This window comes from Brachyhypopomus gauderio, chromosome 13 (assembly GCF_052324685.1).
Source record: "Brachyhypopomus gauderio isolate BG-103 chromosome 13, BGAUD_0.2, whole genome shotgun sequence".
In the NCBI taxonomy this organism is placed as follows: domain Eukaryota; kingdom Metazoa; phylum Chordata; class Actinopteri; order Gymnotiformes; family Hypopomidae; genus Brachyhypopomus; species Brachyhypopomus gauderio.
The window spans coordinates 18,023,111-18,043,481 of record NC_135223.1 but is presented as its reverse complement, the minus strand read 5'-3'; the positions used below and the strand labels follow the sequence as shown (position 1 = coordinate 18,043,481).

The window sequence follows — 20,371 nt, the reverse complement described above, 5'->3', positions numbered from 1 at the left end:
ACCTCTGTCTGAAACACTCCATCACATCTCCTTAGTGTCTTTTAGCTTAATCTGTTGTGACTCCATCAACCAGTGGTTGTCTAGCCCACGACTAGAACATGCAGCTATGTGTTAGGTCATCAATGATGTATGATTGAAGATGGTTTAGACTGAAGATTAACAATCTTGCTCTATAGGCAAACTCTTTTCAAGCCATTCATGGTCCTGTGACGGCATACTGTAACTGAAAGAAAGACTGACCCACTTTCTGGCCTCCTGTGGATTGCACCTTGTAGCAAAAAATAAAAAATGTCTATAAAGGCCTGAAGAAAGCTGTATAAAAGCCTTGGGCACCCACATCAACTTTAAGAACTGACCTTTCACTTACTGCCCAATACATCCCACCCCTCGACAGGTGCAACTGTAATAAGATAATAAATGTTAATCACTTCACCTGTGATGTGTGTGTGTATATATATATACTGTTTTTATATGTATAATAAAACCTATAATATACATCGTGTGTGTGTATATATATATATATATGTGTGTGTGGCACTTGGAGAACCAAGATAGAATACACACACAGACTTTTTACACATCCTGTTCCTTTATAGTGTTTATAGTTTTTATCTGATATTTAGTTTCCCCTTCTCTTGAAGGAGTGCTACTCCTACCACAAAGAAATATGTTTAGCGACTAAATGCCTAATCTGAGGAACTGGAATATGACCCAGTATGTTCCACATGCTCCTGGCAGCAGGTGATGCCTTTCTGTGCGCTGGTAATGAGCAGGACGGTGGCAGGGGCTCTGGGCCTGTACGGCTCCAACAGCAGGGCTCCAGACTGAGCCTCAGGAGCAGGATGATGAAGCAGCTTAGACCGTACCGTGGTCCTCCCAGTGTGCTCCGGGAGCTGCAGCTGTCCTGATGCCTTGGGTTTAGGCTCAGATTCACTGTTACAGAAACCTTTTCATATGGCAGTCCCAGTCATGCTTTACATATCTGGATTCTCCAGTCTGAGACATTCCCATACTAAACTGTTTCTGCAGAGTGATACAAAACCCATACAACTGAGCTCACCATTGTGATTTGAATGGGTTCCTTGTACTGGTCTGGTCCTGCCTGTGGAACAGAGGCCTTTGTCTGGTCACTGTCCAATGGTTGGCTCAGCACTTCTCCTGCAGGAAAGTGGGGGCTCAGAAAAGCCAGTTTTGATTTAGCCCTCCTAATTAGGCTAATCTAACTTCCAATCCTTCATGTAATTGCCCAGTTAGGACATCATATGACATCAGTGCAATGCATCAAAAGATACAGGTGAAGCACTTCAGTTAATGTTGGCAAACCAGTATTAGAAGGGGAAGCGGCATGATCCCAGTGGCTTTGTGAGCTGGTTGTTGAGGACATGCACACTGATTTTAGTCTTTCAGAGGCTAATAATCACCTGCTAATTTTACAGACCTTTGTTAATTATGCAATGGAGAACTGTGCAAAAATCCAGTGACTGTTCCACCTTGCTAAGGAAAGCAGACAGAATGGGCTCAGGATGAACATAAAGCTACATTAACTCAATTTGGTTTTGTATGGGATATGTAGGAGTCAGAATTTGGCAAGAACAGCGTAAATCCATTGAGCAAGCAGCCTTGTGTAATCAGTGGAACACGCTGGCGGGGGTAACAGCATCGGGACTGTTCCTGGTACTTATACCAGCTGAGCACTTCCTGAATACCACAGCTTACCTGAGTACTGCTGGCGAATATAAGCATCCAACCATAGCCACAGTTTGCCCACCATCATGACAACACACCATGCCACAAAGCAAAGAGCATCTCAACGTCTCAGTCACCTGGTGCAGCACCTTTGCTCTATGCTAGAGCAGCAGATTCTGAGAACGATCATGCATCGGACAAATCTACAGCAATTATGTAATACAGGCATGTAAATATGAGACAAAATGTACATGCAATCCAACGTGTGCAATCAATGCTACAAAGAATGGGGGGTCCAGCCCGGTGTTAGTGGGGAGTTCTCAACAAGGTCACTACTGAGCACGGACATCTACTACAAAATCTGCAAAGTAATTACAGAAAACACATTTAAGTTAGTCTAATGTTTAAAAAGTCATAAATGAAACCCAAGCTAAGCATCTTCATAAAATAAACCATCTCCAAGACTATAAAAGTGAACTTCATAGAATAAGTTGTAATCAGGCTGCCAATGATTTCAAAGTAACATTTTTTTTTCCTGTCGTCCAGTTTTACTCTAGATATTTTAAATTTAAGAAATTCTGTAGGTAAGAAAGAATTTGCATACGAATAAATATTTAGGGACAGTTGTAACAAGGGATGGTTGTAACACCTTGAATTCCTCCAAACAGAAACAAGCTAGAGTGATTAAACTCACTGTGCACATGCTTAGTTAGACTGTCTTCTTGCTATCAAAAAAGGAGCCACATTTGAAACTCATAGAGAAGGTAATCACCAAAAGTGTTTTTTGGAGGTAAAAATTTTACTTTTCTATCAGAGGTATTTTTTGGATACTGTCCTGAAATCAAATATCTATGAATCAAAATAAGTATTATTAGAATTACTGTTTTGTAAGCTAAAATTAGAAATGATTAACGTGTCCAACTAGCAGTCAGGCTCGTTCACATGAGGTGAAAACATAACTGGTGATACTGGGATGATTGTAACACCTTGTTACAACCGTCCCTGAACCAAGTAGTCAGTGACAATGACCATTTATGATCTGCCAAGTATTGTGAAGAGTGCCCTTCCCCTGGCTTCAACACCATCAAATATTCAGGCAGGGTTTGTATGTACTGGAATTTGGCTTTTTTAAAGAGATATTTTTAATGACAGCGACTTTGCACCATCCCTAGTCACAGATCGCCCACCGCCAGCAGTGACACCACAGGTTCCATCTTCCACTGCAGCTGCAGTGAATGCAGTTGCATGTATTACAGCTCCAACACCCACTGTGGCAACGGTGGCATCCTGAGCCTTCATCCTCCCCATCACACCATGTGCAGGGGTGATAGTGGGAAAAATTCCTGAGCCTGAACTTTTTCTGAGCGGGGGGGGGGGGGGGGGGGGGGCTGTGGAGTGTTAGTGTACCATATTTAGAATATTTAATAATTAATCTTTAGATAAATTAATAAGTCAGGTAATCATTATAGCGAAATAAAAAACTAATTTCTATTAATATTCTGAGAAAATGCTGTAACCTAAAGATTTAGATTAGACACAATATGTTTAAAACAGGCATGATTAACAGAGGTGGGTAGAGTATTCAACAATTTTACTCAAGTAAAAGTACAGTTACTTGAGCCAAATGTTACTCATGTAAAAGTAAAAGTATGCATCCCAAAAATGTACTTGAGTAAAAGTACTTTGATTAAAAGCTACTCAAGTAGTGAGTAAATGCATGAGTACTGTCTCGTGTCAGTAAATTACATCATAGGAAATTGAATTACGGGAAACAATGACTTTTAATGATAAAAATAATTTATTATAAATAAATATTATATATATAAATTATTTATTATAAATAATGTATTTTTGTTTGTTCCTAATTATTAGGCCTGTGTAACTTTAATGTGTTCCACAAAGGCACTAACTGATGAGACTGTCAGCCAATACGTGTAGCTACAACTTGACCCCAACTGAATCAATTTGTAGCAGACTTAATCATCATATATTGCTAGTGTGTACACTCACAGAGTTTGAACTGGTTTTAAGTATTGCACTGCGTTACATTTTATAATTACATCATACAAACGTTATGCCTCAGAGATATAGCGTTACACAAAATTATACATACAGCAAACTTATCGCATCGTGTTTCCTCATATTTGATGTTGAGTTCTTGTAGGCTGAAATGTTTGCAGACACGATTGGCAGCGCCAAGGTTGCAAACTCTCACGCATTGAGCGTGAGAGACACGCATTTGACCGTCTTCACACGCTTACACGCCACACATCCGATTTCTCACGCCGAAATTAATCTAGTTTATTTATAGCTGATCCACATATATGATTCAATGAGTTACTAGTTCGCTCTGGCGCCAACCACTGGCGATCGATTGATCGCGATATAACACTTAATTTGTGTCCATTTTACACCCCCCCCCCCCCCCTCAACAATTTACGTTCACCACCCAAACCCCCACCCCCGTTTAAATCTCACTTGAAAAGTGATCTTGAAAACTTGGCAACCCTGCAGCGCATTATATAACTGTCCTTTTACACGTTTGTAATGTAAACATTGGCTGTATGAGGTCAGGGACGCTCGGGAGGTTTTTCCGTCACTTTCTTGCTACGGTGGAGAAAGTTTGCGTATGTGATCACGTGATTGACCGGCTTCATTTGATTGGTCACTCGTATTCGGGTGACGAGACGTTGGTCAGTCTTCTCACTGAAAAGACTAATTATTTACAAAACGAAAGTAACGGTAGCGCGCGGCGCAAATCCGATTGTAACGGAGTAAAAGTCGCGTTTTTCTCACCACATATTTACTCAAGTAAAAGTAGAAGTCTCATATTAAAACTACTCCTACAAGTACATTTTTGTCCAAAAATCTACTTGAGTAAATGTAACGGAGTAAATGTAACGCGTTCTTACCCACCTCTGATGATTAATTATTTATTCATTACTGTTAGTAAATTATAGGATACCAGACAACTCAAAGAAATTATGCAAATAAAGGTTAAAAGAATTACAAGTATTATGATTATAGTTAGTTTTAATATATAAAATATTTAATAAATATTTTGTGTTGGTTTATTAGGACATACATTTTGTGCTTTTGTTCATGTATTACACCTTACGCCGTAAGGCGGCCATGATGAACCAGATCATCTGACCACCTATACCGGCTCAAAAAAAAACACTTTCTTATATTTCTGATAAAAAAAACTTAATCAGAATAAAGATAAAATAGTGAATTTATCTTGTATCGACCTCTGAAGCTCTTCCGATGTCTGAAATACAGGCGGTCCCCGGTTACGACGTTGATCCGTCGTAAATCGATTTTCGGTGTAAATCGGAACATACGTACATACTGTACGTAAATAACGTACTATACGCAGTTATCCTATCCTAAAGCTAGCCTTTTGGCAAATACCTTTATCCATAGCTGCGTTTAACTAATCCTGACGCCGCGCACACCAAACACCAAGTTCCGTTTACGACGCAGAACCACTTAGGCCCAAAGAGGCTTTATACAGTAAATGGGAGATGTGTAGTAACCACGGAAAATCGTAACTTGGGAACCTCGTAAGGATCATAAGGATCATATTTCGGCCTCAAAACAGATAGCATGCGCGCGCGTGTGATTTATCATTATGATTTGACGGATCCCCCTCCCAATTTTTTTTTTCTCGCGGACACGTCGGTACGCCGGAATTCCGGCGTGGCGCCTGAAAACTATCAGGCCTGCATGTGTGGTGCCTGAACCTTCATCATCCCCATCACACCATGTGTGGTGCCTGAGCCTTCATCCTCCCCATCACACCATGTGTGGTGCCTGAACCTTCATCCTCCCCATCACACCATGTGTGGTGTCTGAACCTTCATCCTCCCATCACACCATGTGTGGTGCCTGAACCTTCATCCTCCCCATCACACCATGTGTGGTGCTTGAACCTTCATCCTCCCCATCACACCATGTGTGGTGCCTGAGCCTTCATCCTCCCCATCACACCATGTGTGGTGCCTGAACCTTCCCCTTTTTTTGTCATGTGGTATGAGAGTAATCATTAGGCCTATTTAAAAAACAAAATGAATAGTCACAATAACGTGAATGATTAATTATCTTTTTCATTTTGAGTATTTGATTGATTAAGTAAATTTTAGATGTTACAACCATCCCTGTACCCAGGGATGGTTGTAACATTGGAGTGACTGTATTTAAATAAATTTTGCTACCTGTACATATTTCATAAACCCACTTATATACATTGTTTCAGTAGTTGACACATTGAAGTTCATAATACAGCAAGTTGGCTATTCCAGTGTAAATGGTTTTTGACTTATTGGAAAAATCACAAAAAGTGTTACAACTGTCCCTGGTCTCCCCTATATAAAACATAGCTTGACACCTGGAACATGAGGTGAAGATCTTCAGGGTTTTGAAAGCACTTACTAATTTACTGACTGCTAGGAACAGCACAAGGAAAATACAAAAACCTTACCTCAGATACTGGAATACATAATTCTTACATGAGCTCAGAGACTCCGAGAAAGGAGACTGTACTTACACAACAAGAGTTCTAGTTCAAGGAGTATCAGACCCTCACAGAGAAAGAGCCCTAGACAATGAGAAGTGTGTTGACATGTCAGCAGATTTGAACAGGAAGTTTCCAATGTATGAAAACCTCATGACCCAGAAAAAAATGTGAAATAGCTACACAGTGACAGATCATGAGAACAGCAGTGCTCCAAAGGAAAAGACTTGACATTAGGATTAAAACATTAGTCAACAATGCTGATCGGGAATACGATCCCCTCCTCGTGCACATGAACCGTGTCAAAGGACACTCTCTTCAGCTCGTCTTCCCCCACAACAACCTTAACGAAAGCTCACTGCCAGATATCCTCCCCATATGAAGCAGATAGTAAGAGGTTCTCTGTGATGATTGGAGATCATACAACTGAAGGATTAGATTCACAGTGCTTTTAAGTGTGCTGTATTAAAGGCATATTGAAATGTGATTTGTAAGATCTGCTCATTTAAATATACTTCATAAGAACTTGTTTATTACCTGCTCTTTTCAACAGAACTTCAGAACAATAATAAAAAAGAAAAGACAGGAACAATTTCTACCAGCATTGCTGGATCATGGTTGCTTTTGTAATCAATGTGAACGAAGGGATTTCAAAGTCACCGTCACAATTTAATCTCCATTGATTTCAGTGCTAGCGCTGCCTTAATCTCTAACCGGAAAACCAGCTAAAAACAAAATGCTTATTTGGGCAGATCCCAAATTGTTGATGTCAGATAAAGTGAATTTGATTAAACAAGAGCCACTATATTGTGTTTCTGTAATGACCCATTCTCCAAGAATCTCACCGTGACTTACTCCTGAAATACATCACAGAACAAGCAGCTGAGGCATCAGTTCTTGGCAGATGTCTCTCCAGGTCTCTCCATGCGTCAGGTTTCAGTTTAAATTCATTTCATTTTCGAATCACAAACTGAAACTAAAAATGACTTAAAAGTATCATAAGATGGTTATTTTAACGGTATTAAAGAAATAAGCAAAAAAAGAGAAGGAAAAATTCATATTCTATATCCCGCACTACTAGGCAAAACTAAGTAATATATGTGATTTTAAAATGCAATTCCTTCCTGCAAAACTAAAACTAAACAGCATTTCACATGGAAATAATGAAATGGAAATAAAACTACATTAAAAACAAGTTTTGGGACTTGTAGTTTCTTGCAGCTTTCATTCTGGGTTTAGTTTGGACATCCCAGAGCTACAAATACCTTCCAACACAAACATTTTTGAACCCAATTTATTTCTGGCTGCCAGGGCTTTGACTCGGCCTGAAGAAGATGAACCAGGTGTGTTTGTGCAGGTCACAAATCCACATTGCACAGGTGCTCCAAGACTGGAATGGAGAAACATCAAGCAGACACGTCTGTGGTGCATGTGTACTGACCAGGTGAGCTCAGTGGCTCCCTACTAGATCTAGGCCAGCGTTCCTGGCCCTGTTCACCCTGCACTGCTGTCCCCTGGTACAGCAGCCCACAATAAGCTCATGAAGGGCTTGCTGGTAGAACAGCAGTAGGATCAGGTGGCAGAGCGGAGAAAACACGAAGGGATACCACGCATTTGTCAAACCAGCACCAACTGTTATAGGTATAGCAAGGGCAGATTGAGTGAAGCCATTTTTGGCACTCTAGTATAAGCACTCCAGGCAAGCGGAGGGGTCAAGGTTCAGGGAGAGCAGTCCCTCCTGGAAGAATGTTGCAACTACTGCCAATGCAGGTGTTTAGACATAAGAAAATGGACACTAAAAAGATATACATTGTTGGCTTTTCTTTAATAAACATTTGCCAAAAGAAAAAAAAAATCTAAAAAAAAAAACAAAAACAACTTTGTAGCTCCTGTGTTTAGAAATTGGATTCAACTTTTTTTGTTTTAGTTTCAATTTTACAATTTGACTACAGACAAGGGCGGGTGGAAGTGGTGAGCAGTATCTGTTCCATTCAGTTGTACAGTAGACACACCAATTTAAAGGAACATAGTCACCCAAGTGCTGCCAACTTCTCTGGAGCCCTTTTGAACCAAAGCGCTCCAGAAAATAACTGACTATGCCCACTGTTTGGATGCTCACTTGTTTGGGGAAAAATGGATAGTAAATTGGAAAAAAAAGCTAAACTAAACAAACAAAAATAATAAACAAACAAAAACACTACATTACTGGTCATTCCATTTTGTGCAGATACAGCACATCATTCATTTCATACCTTTTTTTTTTGTTTCCGCCTACTTTACTCAGTAGTGCAAAATATTGTAATACTAGTATGTCCTTATGCAATTAAAGGAGACACTAAGGTACGGAGAATAAAAACATTTACCCTGTCTGGTAAATGCACACTCAAAAAAGGTAAAATTTAATTTAAAAGACAGCAGTAGGATAGATTACCAAATCATAGAGAGGGGGAAGAAGTGAGAGAAGAAAGCTCCGTTTCCCCTCATCTCTCATCCCGCCAGTTTGAACTCAAGCCACATTCTACCATTGGAGTGCCCCATGCACCCGTTAGAAGAATTATTACAAATGAAGGGTGCCTCTGTAAAGCACTCGCTGCTGGCTCGAGAGACGCAAACTGCTTCTGTCTTTTAGAGTCTTCCTTTTCTGAGGCTCGAGTCTGTCCCCAAACGGGCCCGTCAGTAAGGGAGTCCCCTGCCTCTTAGTGCAGCAGTGTTTAAATGGGGGACATACCCAAGGGGTAGGGGCGGGGCCCCTGACCGGGAGGGGGAGCTCCAGGCTTGGCCCGGAGGGGGTGGGGGTATTGAAGGGGGCAGTGGTCCTCCATCCTTTTGGCCAATAGCAGGGTTGTAAAGATGTATGCTGGTGTGGTGGGAGGAGCTCTCCACAGGTATGGGGCTGTGATTGTACTCGAAGCGATGGTCCTTGTCTCCGCTGAACACCATGGCGCCTCCTCCAGAGGCCCCGCCCACTCCCCCGGCAGCTGCTCCCCCTGCGTGGGCGAAAGGCTCCGGCGGGGCGGAGGTGGGGGCGGGCACGTTCACGCCGCCGCTAAAGGCTTCCCTCAGGGCGTGGGGGGGCATCCCACCCGCCATCATGTGGCTGAGGTAGCTGTCGCCATAGCCTGCAGGGGGGAAGGGTGGAGGGGGTGGCCGGCTGTAGTCCGCCCCATACCCGGGTCCCTCGGCGCCCCTCGGTGGGGGAGGATAATCAGGCTCGGGGGGCCGCGTCGCCTCTACTACCCCTGCGGAGGGGGGGAGACTCTGCTTCGGCTCAGGGGCCTGTCGGTAGTCCAGGTCCGCACAGGGTGGGGGCTCCGGAGGCTCTGGGGGTCTCTGGTCTGGTGGTAAGATGGAGAGCGGCTCCAAAGGTCTGGAGGAAGACCCACTCCCCTCAGTCACTGGAACACAAAGGCCGTGTCATGAGTTTTACACATAAACGCTTCTGTTGACACAACGGTTTCATCTTCAAGAGAAAAAAACGAAGGCTATGCACTGACAGAGCGCACCGTGCACCTGGCTTACCTGGCGAGACCGGACTGGGCTCCGGAGGCGGTTTAATCTCCGCAGATAGTGGGGGCGCAGCTGGTCCACCCGCAGCAGGCGCCGAGGTCCCGTCCGGACCTTCCGCCCCGTGGGGTTCTGGACCAGCGCTCTGCTGCACCTTGAGGAGCTGAGCGAGCAGCATTGTGACGGCGGTGTGCGTGGCCGCAGCAGACACCTCCGTGTCAGGCTTGGCCTGCTGGGGGGTGGGGGGAGACGGAGGCTTGGGCAAGGGTGGGGTTCGTGGCGCACCGCCCGCCGTCGGAGCAGGGTGGGGCGGTTTGGGAACCTTCGACTGCGAGGGCGGAGGGGGCGGAGGGGCCGGAGGCTCCGGGGGCCTGTCGGGCTCTGCGGGGCCGGCCAGAAGGGCCTTGGTGAGTTGCTGGAGAGTGTCGGAGTTCATCTTCAAACCCACGGCCTGGGAGAGCTGCGCCGAGCCGAGAGGTGCGCTTTTAGACTGGAGCAGGTTGAGGAGCACAGCCAGCTGCTCCTGGGTCAGCTGAGAGTTTGGACCTTTGGGGTCTGGAGGAGACCAGGACGGCATTAAGACAATATTCCAAACTGCACAAATACACAACTAATTTAGATTATTTGGATCAATCCAGCTGCTACTTTAAGGCTGACCAACATTCTGCAACCTGAACGTCACCACCTCTAAAAATGTTGCATAAGACTGTACAGTTCAACACTGTACAGACCGGCACAACTTCATATGGGAATCAGCGTGGAGTTGGGAGACGAGGCCAGCGCATTCTGACCATCCTTCCAGACAGAGCAGGACTGGTCTAATTATGGGGCAGCTGTTGCTGGAGTGCGTGGTGTGTTGTGGAGAGGTGCTCACTGTGCTTACCCAGGGTGGCGGCACCGGTGGCAGCCCCAGGACCTTTGTGTCCCCCCGAGGCAGCGGGGAAACCCTGAGGCGTGTTGCTGCGACTGTCGTCCAGGCCCAGCTCCTTTCTGGGGGCTTTAGGGGCAGCCAGCTCCTCCGGCATCTGCTTCTGCCTCCGACGCTTCTTACTCCACAGCTCATGGCAATCCTGCCACAGAGGCAGACTGAGAGAGAGAGAGAGAGAGAGAGAGAGAGAGAGAGAGAGAGAGAGAGAGAGAGAGAGAGAGAGAAAGGATATACATGAGAGAGGGGTGGGGATGACAACTGGACAAGTTCTTTAGACATGGTGAGTAATAAAGTGGCACTCATACTCTGGTGGGGGCATCTTGGCTGGGTCCACGTCTCGGAGGAAGTCGCTGTTGAGAGCTTGTTCGGCTGTGCAGCGCTTGCTGGGGTCCAGGGCCAGCATGTGGTCAAACAGGTCTAGAGCTGTTGGAGGAATACTGAATAGAAAAGGTGCAAAAAATTAAAGAACAGTTCATTTGCCAGTGGATGGTGTGGTACACACGCGCGCGCACACACACCCATCGTGAGTTACACATTAAGTGCTCATGTAATGGTTCCTTTTTCAATGTACAACTAACCACAGTTATATAAACGGTGCTCCAAAGTTCTCACCTTACAGGACCAGAGTAATCCATACTCTAAACGCCATAAAAGAACAATCATTTGTACCCAGACATAGGGCTGAACGATTAATCGCATTTGCGATAATTTCGCGATTTTTAAAAACGCGATTGTCTAATCGCACAGGCTGCGATTTAAACTGGTCACGTGACTTGGGAGCGAGCCGAGTCGAGGACGAACGGAGCAAACCCGAGCAGGAGGCAGGGAGGTGGAGAAGTGAAGTTAACACAGCGCACTTTAACTTGTTGCACAACGGCTTCAGGCTCGACAGAAGCTGACACAACTGAAAGTCTAATTACCAAAGAGGGGCAGCACATAAGTTGTGTGAAATTACTTTGGCTTTTAAAAAGATGCTGCTCAACGTCAGGTACCCTGCAAAACATGCCTTGCTACTGTTGCTACGACGCGAGGTAACACTACAAACCTTCAGCATTAAAAAAACACCACAAAGCCTCGTATGATATTTGTAAGGCTAAAATGCCAACGACCAGTGCTGCATCTTCAAATACGCCAAAGTGTTTCTCTGCGCTTATACAGCTTTAGTATGCGGTGAGCAGCGAAATACCGTAAAATCACGCATATAGGCGCAATAAGATTTAAAGCACGGATGAATCGCGAAAGCGCGGATAGCTTGACCGCGGTCCAGCAGACAGGGTTCACTGACCGAACCGTTTGAAAGTGTAACTCCTTATGGATGTAATTCGAAGCGGCACGCTGAAATAACTCGGGCAGTAACGGAGTTCATAGTGAAAGACATGATATAGTTAATATAGTGAACAAGCCCGGCTTCATGGCTTTGTTAAACATACTGGATATGCGCTACCAAACGCCCTCACGCACATATTTTAGCCAAGTTGCTATACCTGCAGGGCTGCCAACTCTCACGCATTGAGCGTCTTAGACTAAAAAATTAGTAGTTCGCTCTGGCGCCAACCACAGGCGATCGATCGATCACGATATAATAATAATAATTAAATTTAGTCCATTTTACACCCAGTGGCGGACTTAGCAATTTGGAGGCTCAGGGCGATTTTAGCTAGGGGGCCCATCAACATTAATATGCGAGAAATAAGTTCAGGTTCACACTACAAGATTTTAGGCTGGTTTTTCAGTCGCCGACTGTTTTTGTAGATCGCCGACAGAAACTGTGGTCGGACGCAAATCGGGGATCATTCGGCGCTCGCTCAGTCGTGTAGTGTGAACTGCTGAAAGACGCTCGCCGAGTGGCCGCCAACTCATCGCAGACGACCGGCAGATATCTAGCATGTTTAATATCTAGCATGTTTCATATCTAGCCCAGTCGGCGACTGTGAGTCAACAGCAGCGTCTAGCTTCATACAACTTTACTACAACACTGTGTTTAAGTTATTGTGACAGCACTGGAGAAATAGTGCGATTGACTATATCTATGTTCACTGCAACGGAGAGATGAAATAATTCTGGCAATTTGGGACTATGGAGTGGTTAAACGGTAAAATAATAATAATAACGAAAACGTGGAGCACATGTACGTTGTTTTTATTTTCTTCGTGGTGTTGCTGGTTCTCGCGAGTGTTTCATTTTCATGTTCTCGTGTTTTTGGACGGCAGCCAGATGAGTCGGCGATTCCCCAGTCGTTTAATTCGTGAGCCCACGTCACCGATCAGTCATGTAGTGTGAAAGCCACAACAACTGAAAGACTCGCGATTACAGCACAACCAGTCGTGTAGTGCGAACGGCACAAAAACCTGATGACTGAAAAGTCGTGTAGTGTGAACCTGGCTTTAGCTAGACAAGGGGGCCCTACAGTGGGAGGGGCCCAAGGCAATTTCCTAGCAACGCCTCTATGCAAAGACCGCCTCTGTTTACACCCCCCCCCCCCCCCGCAACCCTGTATCTGAGCTGTATAAAAAATGCCGAAACAGAGTTTCCTGAAGTGGAACAATGGGAAAAAATCGCGATTTTAAATCGCAATCGCAATTTATAGATAAAAAATTGCAATTAGATTATTTTCCAAAATCGTTCAGCCCTACCCAGACAATCAGTGAACTGGAATTATGATCTTAATACAGCTATGAAGTATTAAGACCCATATTAGGTAAATCTTTTCCATGGCTTGGAATACTTGAATTTTCTTGGTTGTCAACATTTATAGTGTAGTGAGTAATTGTGCATATTATTTTTTATTAAAGCATTGCTATTGGGTGTATTAAAATCCCATGAGCTACTGGGGGTTACTCACAAAGCGAACTCCTCACGTAGCCTGCGTCTGTACTGCTTCTTTGGTTTCATGGTGTTGAAGTATGGCAGTTTGATCACGTCTGGCCACACGGCGGGACAGGGACTACCACAGATACGACTGAAGCGCAAGGAGACCAGACGAGAGATCAGTTCACCACAGCACCTACACCACTGCTTAAACAACGCCATCTTAACACGGCTGTGTTTTTGATCACGCGAAGAGAAGAAAAAAAACATGCTAGGAGGTGGTAGAGACGGATGAGAAGGACCCAACTCACCTAATCAGCTCCAACTGCGCCAGCTCCTGGTTGGCCTGAAAAATGGGTTTCTTGGTGAAGAGTTCACCAAGAATGCACCTAATAATGGGGGGAGGGGGGGGAGGAAAAAGGAAGAGGTGACTGATCCGAATTCAACTCTAGTAATTAAACAGGCCAGCAGGTTGTGTGTAGATGCGTCTTACCCGCAACTCCACACGTCTATAGCAGGAGTGTAGCGCTCCTCCCCGAGCAGGAGCTCTGGAGGCCGGTACCACAGGGTGATCACCTTATTGGTGTAGGGCCGGCTACAGGGAACAAGGCACGTGTACCGTTAGAGTGCAGGAGGAAATCAAACAACATGTGCTTCCGGGGGGTGGGGTTCACCCTCAATTTGTGGTCAGTGAGCCATTACAGTACCCACCTTTCCTCAGAGTTATACAGTCTAGCCAAGCCGAAATCCGCCAGCTTTATCTGTCCCCTAAGGAAAAGAGAATATTACATTCAGACACTCATTAATGAGATTGCTAGTTAATGTACTGTAATGTAAAAATCATGACGCGCAATCTTCATCTCTAGCACTTACATTAGTGCACTGTATCGTCAGGGAAAAAAATGTTATTCTACTATTCATACTGGATAATCTGAAGCGAACTGACTTGTTATTGAGAAGGATGTTGGAGCACTTTATGTCTCTGTGCAGGAAGTTCTTCTTGTGACAGTAGTCCAGGCCTTCTAGCAACTGCCTCATGAAGGACTTAATGTGAGACTCATTGAAATGAACCAGTCCAGACTCCAAAAGCCCCATCAGATCATGGTCCATGTACTCAAACACCAAGTAAAATGCCCCTGCCAAAAGAGAGTCAGAGTCAATATGTGGACAGCAATGCTGCTCAAACTACACAGGACCAAAACCCACTGCAAACCAGAGACTTCACTATTCAGTAATTTTTAAAGATGTCTGTAGAACCTCACAGATCAATAACGTCTTCTGGAACATGTTAAATTTACAGCAACTAGAAAAGACGCTGTGAATGGTAATGTCAGAGAACAGCTGAACACCTTTTAGCGAGAGTTCTTGCGTGTAGGTGGGTCCGGACTAAGGGAATGGAGGAGTTTTACCTATTCCTACCTCATAAAGTTGCTCAATTGCGTGGCTGTTGGTATTCAAGCGCGTACCTTTATCGTTCTTGAAGTCCAGCGCGTCTTCCTTGTCCGTGACGATCTCCTTCATGTTGATGATGCTCTTGTGGTTGAGCTGCCGGAGGATCTTGATCTCCCTGATGGCGGTGATGGGGAAGCCCTCTTTCTCGTTGTCTAATCGCACCTTCTTCAGGGCCACCATCTCAGCTGAACAAGACACACACAAGGGCCACATCAATATCTATGCCACAGAACAGAAGGCAGCTTTTGCGGCAGGGTTAATGGAAAAACACAGCCAGAAACAGAAACGAATACAAAGACTATGCAAATAACACTGTACAATTAACCAAACCAACATATTTAGGCATTTATTAGGATACTGCCTACAAACAGGTAGTAATAACGTGATGAAATACAAGGTTGGTGATCATGTAATGGGGAGTTGGCTTGGCATCTTACCAGTGTCCTTATCCTTGGCTTTATATACTTGTCCATAGGTACCTTCTCCAGTGATCCCAATGATTTCAAACTTATCAACGCATCGTTTCCCCCAATCTATCTCCGTCTCCTTAATCTCCCCAAACCGTGGGCCACATATTCTGCAAAGAAAAACCACATAAGTTACCATGTCTCTTCAGTGATGCCCTTATGGCCATGTTCATAGTAAGCACTACACACAAAACATTCACTGACCACAGAAATTCCTCTAGAACACATCTGCCAAAGCACATGACACCACCACTTAGTCCCAAAGCCAAAAAAACACAAAAAACAGCAAGTATGTGGGATGTCAGAGGGACCCCTGTGCTAGCATACTTAGGCCTCTTGCGCAAAGTCTTTTTCTCCTCTGGGGAGCTGTGAGGAGATCCAAGAGCACTGCTGGGGAGTTCAGGAGGCAGAGGGAGATCAGTGAGGAGGTGGCGGGGTTTCTTCTCCGGCTTCTTCTTCCCTGAGTATGACGATAAGGAGTTCTTCAAGCTACAGACAGACAAGAAAAATGGAGGTTACTTAGGTTGTACAAAAACAAGGTGGATACAGCCTAAAATGAAGAGTTATCCAGCACATTGAGACAGAAATAGCCTTTGTCCAGCCGTTACATTTGGTCATAACATTTGGTGTTAATGTTTAAACACTCCCAGAGACTGTTTATCAGTGTCTGGCACTTTGCAGATCCACATTAACTTTCTAGACTAGGAAGCCACCTGGGAGGACGCAGACAGACCCATTGAGTGCGTCACACAAGCTAGGCCTTCTCTCACTTAGCCAAGGGCCACGACAATCAAAGAAACAGGCATGCATGTACAAGTCTAAGAGAATCCCGCTAAGCTAAAAGGCAGGAAGGCTGTAACTACAGAAAAAAAAAAAAAAAAAAAAAAAAAATCACAGTACATACCTATCAGCTCCATCGATCTGTTCGAGAAGGATGGGGGGTAGAGGCAGTGAAGAGAGAGTGGACACTGGGGCGTTCCCTCTCTCCTTCTCCTTCCCCTGAGAGGGTTGTCCCTTCTTTTTCTCCTCCTTCCCCCTGGTGTCCTTACTAGGTGGAGGGGCCTCTGAGCTGCCTTTGGCAGGCCTATCGACAGGAGACTGCGGCTGGCTCGACACGGGGGTCCTGGGCCCTCTGTCGGACACTGGCGGTGGAGAGGGAGGCTTGGGTTTCTTGACGGCGTGGTTGGTGACCGGGCTGGGCTGGGGAGCAGTGGTGGAGGATGAGGAGCCCTTGGTGGGAGTGGAGGCGTTGCTGGAGCTCTTGACGCGGGCGGCCTCAGCGGCTTTGGCCCTCTTCTGCTTGCTGAGCTCGGCAGCCAGGCTGCTCTTGAAGGTGAGCGTGCTAGGGGAGAGGCTGGAGGGTCGACTGCGTGAGCGTGAGTGCCGGTGACGGCTGCGTGAGCGCGAATGACGAGACGACGTGTACGGGCTGCGGCTTCGCGAGCGCCCCGGACGCCTGGAAACAAGACCGAGCAGCAAACATCAGAACGATAACGTACGCAACCAAGCAATGTCTGTAAGTGAAGACAACAGGAGTTAGCGCATTGATGTGGAATTGAGAATCATGACAAAAATTAGCCTGACAATAAAAAAATGGACCTTAGTCTAAATCTACACAACTACTTAACACGAAGCAGCCACACAGCTAGAAATCATTGAAAATGCTCTGTATTAGATTGTCCTGTTTTGTATTAAGGTGGGTGCTTTTTAAGATGCATACAGCACACATATTGTAGGGAAAGTGCAATCATTCACTAACCAGGAGGACTTGAAACAATTTCACTAATACCGGGAAAATATCAGTGGTCAATGGAAGTAAAATGAAGGCCCTTCCAGTGTCAAGACCGCCTTAAATAAACGAATAAATAGATATCCAATATTAAACAATACGTGTGGCGAGGAAATAGGTATAGAACCAGACACTATAATGCAGGAAAAAACACACTGATGAAAACCACTGGCTGTAGCTTTAAAATAGGCAAAAGTTCAGCATTCTCGTGACCTCAATGAAATGTCAATGATGTTCTGAACACGACCACACTTGAACACCCCCCCTCTGACCCACGTTAAGAGCATCGGAAACAGCCTGTCACAGCAGACACTAGACCATTCTGGCAACCGCAGTTAAACTGGCAACCTAATCCGCCCCACAAAGACGCCGTTATTCACGTGGGTACGCGTGAGACCAAGCAGCTCACGACACGTGCGTTGGCAGTCAATGTTTCAAGATCACACGTGAAAAAGTTTGTAAAAGTATTTCGCACCAAATTTTTTTTATTATTCCTGTTGTATTTGATAGGTTCGTGTGACTTTGTGAGAAATGTTAAGCGGCATCACGAGGCCTAAACTGTCCGTGAGCAAATGACCTGTGCAATAACCGTTACTAAAGTACCGTCACTAAATAACCGTTACTAAAGTACCGTCACTAAATAACCGTTACTAAAGGACCGAGGCGTCGTCACGACTACAATGGCTGACGCTGATTCTTCAAATGACCATCATCGTGAAGTTAAAACACATCTCTGTGGTATCTTGAGAGCTTCACCACAACTCCAACTATCAAGTTAACTTTATCTTGTGAAAATGAAAATAACCCAAATCAGAACAAACACTAAACAGAAAACTGCTGACTTGTTACAAACGACTTGAAAACAATGTGTACATTAATACAATATACAGTCATTCACGTTGATGTTTTTAACGTTACCTCGGGTCTGGGCTCGGACTCAGGGACTTTCGGTAGGGGCTCCGGGACCGTCGTCTACTGTAAGGACTCGAGGCAACTTCCCACTGCTCGTACGGGCTGTGGCGGCCGTAGCTCGGGGACCTGCGCCAGGCCGACGGGCTGGACGGGGACCGCTTCCTCTTGGTACTCGGGTGTGAGCTCGGCGACTTTGAGACGTTGTAGGCACCGTAAGCCTCGGTGTCTCGGCCGTAGTACGTGGAGTTTGGAGACGGCCTCTTGTTCCCGTAGCTCGGGCTCCGTCTGGATATGAACTGGTTGTAGTTGGCGCTGGGGGACTGGTACCCGTACGGGTAGGAGGTCCCGTACGGGCTCTCGGCTCTGAAGCCTGGACTTCTCCCGTAGGCCCGGACTTCTTCGCGCTCGTCCCTGTAAGCTTGCGGCGTTTTCCGAGGGTCTTTTTCCGTCCTTGTTCTACTTTTGTGTCGCCGGGACTCCTTCTTGTCCCCGGACATGCCCGTGGGAGGCTTTCTGCCGTTGCTGTCGTGGTTCCTGACGCCGTCTCTGCTGTTCTTGTTCCCGCCGGTGCCACTTCCACCGCGGGACTTCGACGGCGCGTCTCTGTCGCGGTCCTTCCGTTTGACGTCTCGGTCCGGTCTGCCTCTCTCCGTCGCCCCGCCGCCGTGCGAGGAGTCGCGGTCTCTCCGCGCTCGTCTCTCCGGGGACGCGCCGCCGCTCAAGTTGCTGTCTTGGACCTCAACTTCGCTCAGTCGCTCGACCGAGCGCCCGTCTGCTTTGGGCGACGGGCTCCCCGAGAAGCGCTCCGACTGCGAGCTAACGTCGTCGTACTCCACCAGACTGTGGATGTCCCCATCTTTCTCGGAGGCACCTCGGCGTTCGCCGTCCGGGTTCTCCGGTGTGTGCCACGGCTCCCTCTCCTTGCTGTGCTTGTATTTCCTCCGACGAGACGACGACGAGCGTCTCTTCTCCCGGCGTTTCTCTCGCTGGGTCGCGTTAGCACCGCTCCCAGCTTTACCTCGCCTCTCGTGTCTGGGGTTCCTTTGTGTCAGGGGGCTCCTGCCCCGACCCTCGTGACAAATCTCCGGATTAGGCATCTAAAAATCGGTCGGGTTCAATATTTCCGCTCTGAAGTGATTCGTTTCCAGTGCCCAGTCCCCGGTAAACAAAGCACAACATTTGAAACGAATTCAGCTGGTAGCTATGTAGCTAGCCGATTAGCTAGCTAAGATAGCCAAATTCTTTCCAGCGACGATTTTTTTGTCTCCAAACTACACAAAATCCACCGCATTAGAAACACTAACAAATGTCTGTCGAAGTAACTCCTTTAAAAGGTCCAGAACACTAAAGAGACGCTTGATGGTGCCGGGTCCGTGTAGTCCAGCTCCTAGCATCTCAACATCTGCTAGCTCACCGATAGCACACTGGCTAGCTAGCGCACGAGCTAACACTAGCTGCCGCTAACTTAGCGAGCAATCGCAAGAAGAGCCTTCTCAAAACTGCCTTCCATGTTTGATCGTTCCACGTCTCGTCTTTTTAAACGAGGGTTGTGTTCAATAACCGAAGGAGCGTGTAAAAAAAAACATGATTTTAAAATGGAAGAATAATTCTTGTACTGTGCGGGTTGAAACTTCTTGACGCTTTGCCCTCACACCGACTCCGACTAACGAGGAAGTAGCACGCGAGCTAGCTCCCCTTCTCTAGCCCAGTTTGACACCCATTCAGCACATTCAACAAAATAAATAAAAATCTCTTTAACAACCTGAGGAATTCTGAAACAGAAAAGTAACCTTTCTTCACTCACGCCACGAGTGAAAAAGAGGCCCAGGTAATTATTTAAACATTACAATGAATGAAATTGATATGATTTTAGTCGAAACGGAGCGGACCTCGCGTGGGTAACGTTCTACTACAAGGCCTTTTTTGCTGTGAAAAGGCCTTCAATCAGCGTAGATATCCTAGCCGTGGCACTTATTAACTTCAATAAACTGCGTAAATGTTGCAATGCATCGCTTTAACACCAGAGGGCGTCCAGCGTGTATGTGTCGATGACAATATTATACTTAAATAATAGTTATCGAAAGCAAAACTACAAAACTTATTTCAAACGGGAAAAACCAAGCACCCATGAGAAGCCATGGCTTAGAAGTACCTCTTTTTCTTAATCACAAACAGCTCAAACAAACCATGTTGCATTAAGACCTACACTTTTACTGATACAAAAGCAACCCGTTAGATCTTTGTGACCTTGGCTGGATGGACCAATGTGGCTGGATGTGGTTAAGGAGTTCAGTATTCAGTATTTCTTA

The 20,371-nt window shown here is 45.7% G+C and overlaps 1 protein-coding gene across 1 annotated transcript; it reads right to left on the bottom strand.

The window, feature by feature from the left end:
- Window positions 1–6,712: 6,712 nt before the first annotated feature.
- cdk13 (cyclin dependent kinase 13) lies at window positions 6,713–19,973 on the bottom strand. The gene is made up of 14 exons (XM_076971388.1): window positions 18,069–19,973; window positions 16,266–16,817; window positions 15,689–15,850; window positions 15,332–15,471; window positions 14,909–15,079; window positions 14,389–14,578; window positions 14,154–14,210; window positions 13,936–14,037; window positions 13,754–13,831; window positions 13,477–13,593; window positions 10,940–11,071; window positions 10,590–10,792; window positions 9,722–10,261; window positions 6,713–9,597 (listed from the first exon to the last, which is right to left on the bottom strand). The coding sequence occupies exons 1-14, from the start codon at window positions 19,157–19,159 to the stop codon at window positions 8,876–8,878; spliced, it is 4,257 nt and encodes a 1,418-aa protein (XP_076827503.1). The 5' UTR covers window positions 19,160–19,973; the 3' UTR covers window positions 6,713–8,875.
- Between the last annotated feature and the right edge of the window lie 398 nt (window positions 19,974–20,371).